This window comes from Phaethon lepturus, unplaced genomic scaffold (assembly GCF_000687285.1).
Source record: "Phaethon lepturus isolate BGI_N335 unplaced genomic scaffold, ASM68728v1 scaffold21709, whole genome shotgun sequence".
Taxonomy (NCBI): Eukaryota; Metazoa; Chordata; class Aves; order Phaethontiformes; family Phaethontidae; genus Phaethon; species Phaethon lepturus.
Genome location: NW_010561551.1, coordinates 6,133 through 9,161, shown reverse-complemented (window position 1 = coordinate 9,161; position 3,029 = coordinate 6,133). Strand labels below are relative to the sequence as shown.

General features: G+C 37.9%; 1 protein-coding gene across 1 annotated transcript in view; it reads right to left on the bottom strand.

The window, feature by feature from the left end:
- Positions 1 to 731: 731 nt before the first annotated feature.
- CNIH4 (cornichon family AMPA receptor auxiliary protein 4) overlaps positions 732 to 3,029 on the bottom strand; it is a 6,947-nt gene continuing 4,649 nt past the window's right edge. Inside the window, exons 3-4 of the mRNA XM_010294045.1 lie at positions 1,517 to 1,657; positions 732 to 930 (exon numbers count right to left, since the gene is read on the bottom strand). Coding sequence (XP_010292347.1) covers positions 903 to 930; positions 1,517 to 1,657 — 169 coding nt within the window. The 3' untranslated portion in view covers positions 732 to 902. The remainder of the gene's footprint in view (positions 931 to 1,516; positions 1,658 to 3,029) is intronic.

The following is a 3,029-nucleotide window of genomic DNA, read 5'->3' as shown; positions in this document are numbered from 1 at the left end:
GAGTGACATCAGAATGGGGATAACTGGATTATGGTTTACCAGGCAACATCCCCGAGCTAGACATATTCTTGATTCATCACACTGGATATGGAAACAGGAGGTTCATGGAGCAGTGACTGCAGGTAGTCTTTTTGCTCTGTAACCAACACCAACGCTGGTGCAATATGCTGTTTACTTTGGAGGTCAATGATGTATTTCAATGACAAAATAAGAGTTGAAGGGAAAAAGCAAGTATTAATCATGTTTCTTATTGATCTATTTTTTCACTCTTACACACAAGTGTCACTTTCACCAAAGGGACCTTAATCCATCCAAACACAAGACCTGGTTGTGGCAGGGGGGGTGGAAAGGGAGAAAAGCGTAACTTTTATTCCAGTGCTTTTTAGCTGGAAAAAACACCAACACAAAGATACAAGCTGTGCTACTGTTCCACTTTGAAATCTATGTTTCAAGTGCTGTTTCAAACTAGGCTCAGCCTAGTTTGAAACTCAGCCTAATTTCAGGACAGCCTGACAGCCAGAGGCACATCCTGACACCTTTCAGCAAGAAGCAGACATCAGAGTTGCACTTAAATTTGTTCTGGAACTACCACTATTATCAGCCCACGCTGCTGAAATGAGTTTCCCTTCTCACCATTTAATTCCTAAGCAAGGATTTTGTCTTACAGAAGCAGCAGCTCCAGCAGTTTGGGTTGTGAAGGAACAAAAACAACTGCTACACCAATCCAATGTCTTTTGAAAATATTTTATGTTAAAAATACACAAAAATATTTCTTGTTCAAAGAGGAAAAATATACTGCATGACGACACTGATCTAGGTATGTTCAGAAGGTGTCTGTGGCTCCACAACCAGTCACTGGAGTGATGAAGCAATTTGGCAGCTAATAGTTCTTTTTCAACTTCTCAATCATTTATCAAGGCCAGAATCATACTGTGACAAAACAGAAAACATGAGACCAGTGGATTACTGAAGCATGTGCAATTAGGAACAGCTATTGCTTTCATGAGAGAACTGCACTTGATTCTGAAATAGAAACTCAAGGCAACTATGCTATGTGCTTTGCTTACGAAGACAAGGACTGCAGAAGTAATACTGCAGTAGAAGAACAGTAGTTCTTTTTGGAAGTGGCCCCATCACAGAAATCGTCTGTTTGTAACTTACCCAGATCAACTTTATTTTCTAAAACAGAACTTGCAAAATAAACTTGCCCCTCAAGGTGACTTCCATTCAAATAGGCCACTTATTCTAGGTGCTGAAATACTGTAACTCTTTATATTGCATTTAGGGTGGGTTTGAGATTAAGGAGTAGTCTGAGTTTCCAAACAACGTTTCATCAGAAAGAATAAAGGCATATAATGAGCCTGGAGATAGCTGTCAAAATATATTACTGAGGCTTAGCAGGATGCAAAAAGATAAGACACTTACTAATACGAGCAATTACATTAGCAGAATAGCGAAGATAAAAATAGCTGGCAGATAATTCCTTTGTTTCTTGAGAGCAATATTTGAAACTAACCTGTAAAGGTACATGAAGAAACACAGCAGATGAAAGCCTAGTTTAATCATGGCTTCCTTCATGTGTGATTTCAGCTGTCCTCGGTTATGGATCTCTGTGGGATCAAATACCCCCATGTTTCCACTTGGCACCATAATGTACCTGAAAGTTTAAGAGAAAAAAACAAACACAAAAAACAAGTACAGTCATCAAAACATTAGGGAGTGGAAGGGGAGAGGGAGAGCTTGCACAGAAGGGACTTTCATCTAAAGAGTTGTTTCACAATTCAATATAAGGGAGCTCTTTTTTAATTCTACTTCAATTTCAAGATATTGCATGTATCTGTGCCACTATGACCCACAAACAAAGAATAAGAGGACAAGAAGTACTAAAAGCATCAGCCCAGCTTCTCGTGTATAAATGGGAGAGTTTCCAGGTAATGGCTGATTCCAGTTCATTTTAATTGTTGTTCCTGGTTACTTGGTGTTAAAAAGGAAACGTCCACCCACAGTGAAGAGATGCATTAAACAAAAGGGACTGGAAAAGAATTCATTTAGCTAAGAATTAGTGATTTATTAAAAAAAAAAAAAAAAAAAGATAATCACAAACTCCAGTGGTCAAAATGAGATAGCATAAGACAAGACAAAGGTTCTGTCTATTATTCCATCTTTGTCACAACCATCCTGTGTTATCTCAGCAGAGACACTGGGTCTGACAGGCTGAGAGATTGGGCAGAAGTGAAGAAGTACTGCTGTACAAACCCACATAGAACAAAAATTGAGTGAAACAAAGTGAAATGTAACCAAGAGGAAGAATAAAACCAGCAAAACAAATGTTTATGTCCTGTGAAAATTCAACAAGCAGCATGTTCTTTTGTCATGAGCATTTCTCAAGAGAACAAATGCAAGCACAGGAAGTTCTCACTCCAGCTGAGCCCAGCCTAGAACAGTGTTATTATTTCACTTAACTATTATACAGGCTTTACCTGCCTGGAATACTACTCTTTCTACACAGGAATTTGACTCCTGGTCTTTCACCTGGAGCAAAAGCAAGGTCTCAGGACAGAACACTTTTTAAATTTTATTTATATACTCGAAGAATGGCACCACTTGTACTCCAAATGGCACTCCCCCACCTCTTACATTTATTTCAAAAACAGGAGGGAAGGAAGGGAACAAGAAATAGGGATGTTTTCTAGCAGCAGCAGGAGACCAAAAAAAAAAAAAAGTTAAGGCCACAGTATTTGTCTGTCTTTCACAGAGGCATTAAAAAAGCACTGCAGCATATTTGACTAATAATGAAGACAATTATGTCTCATTAAAAATAGCTCATGTGAAATAATTACAGTTTGAAAGTCTCTTCTAAATTTGAAGTTTTAAGCGATTGGTCTATTTTTAGTATTGTAACACATATTACTGTCCATCGACTCAAAAATTATTCCAATAAAATGCATTACAAGGAAGAACACAAGTTTCTACCAACAGATAGACTGCATCATAGTTTTCTTATATCTCTAGGATTTATTAATTTTGCT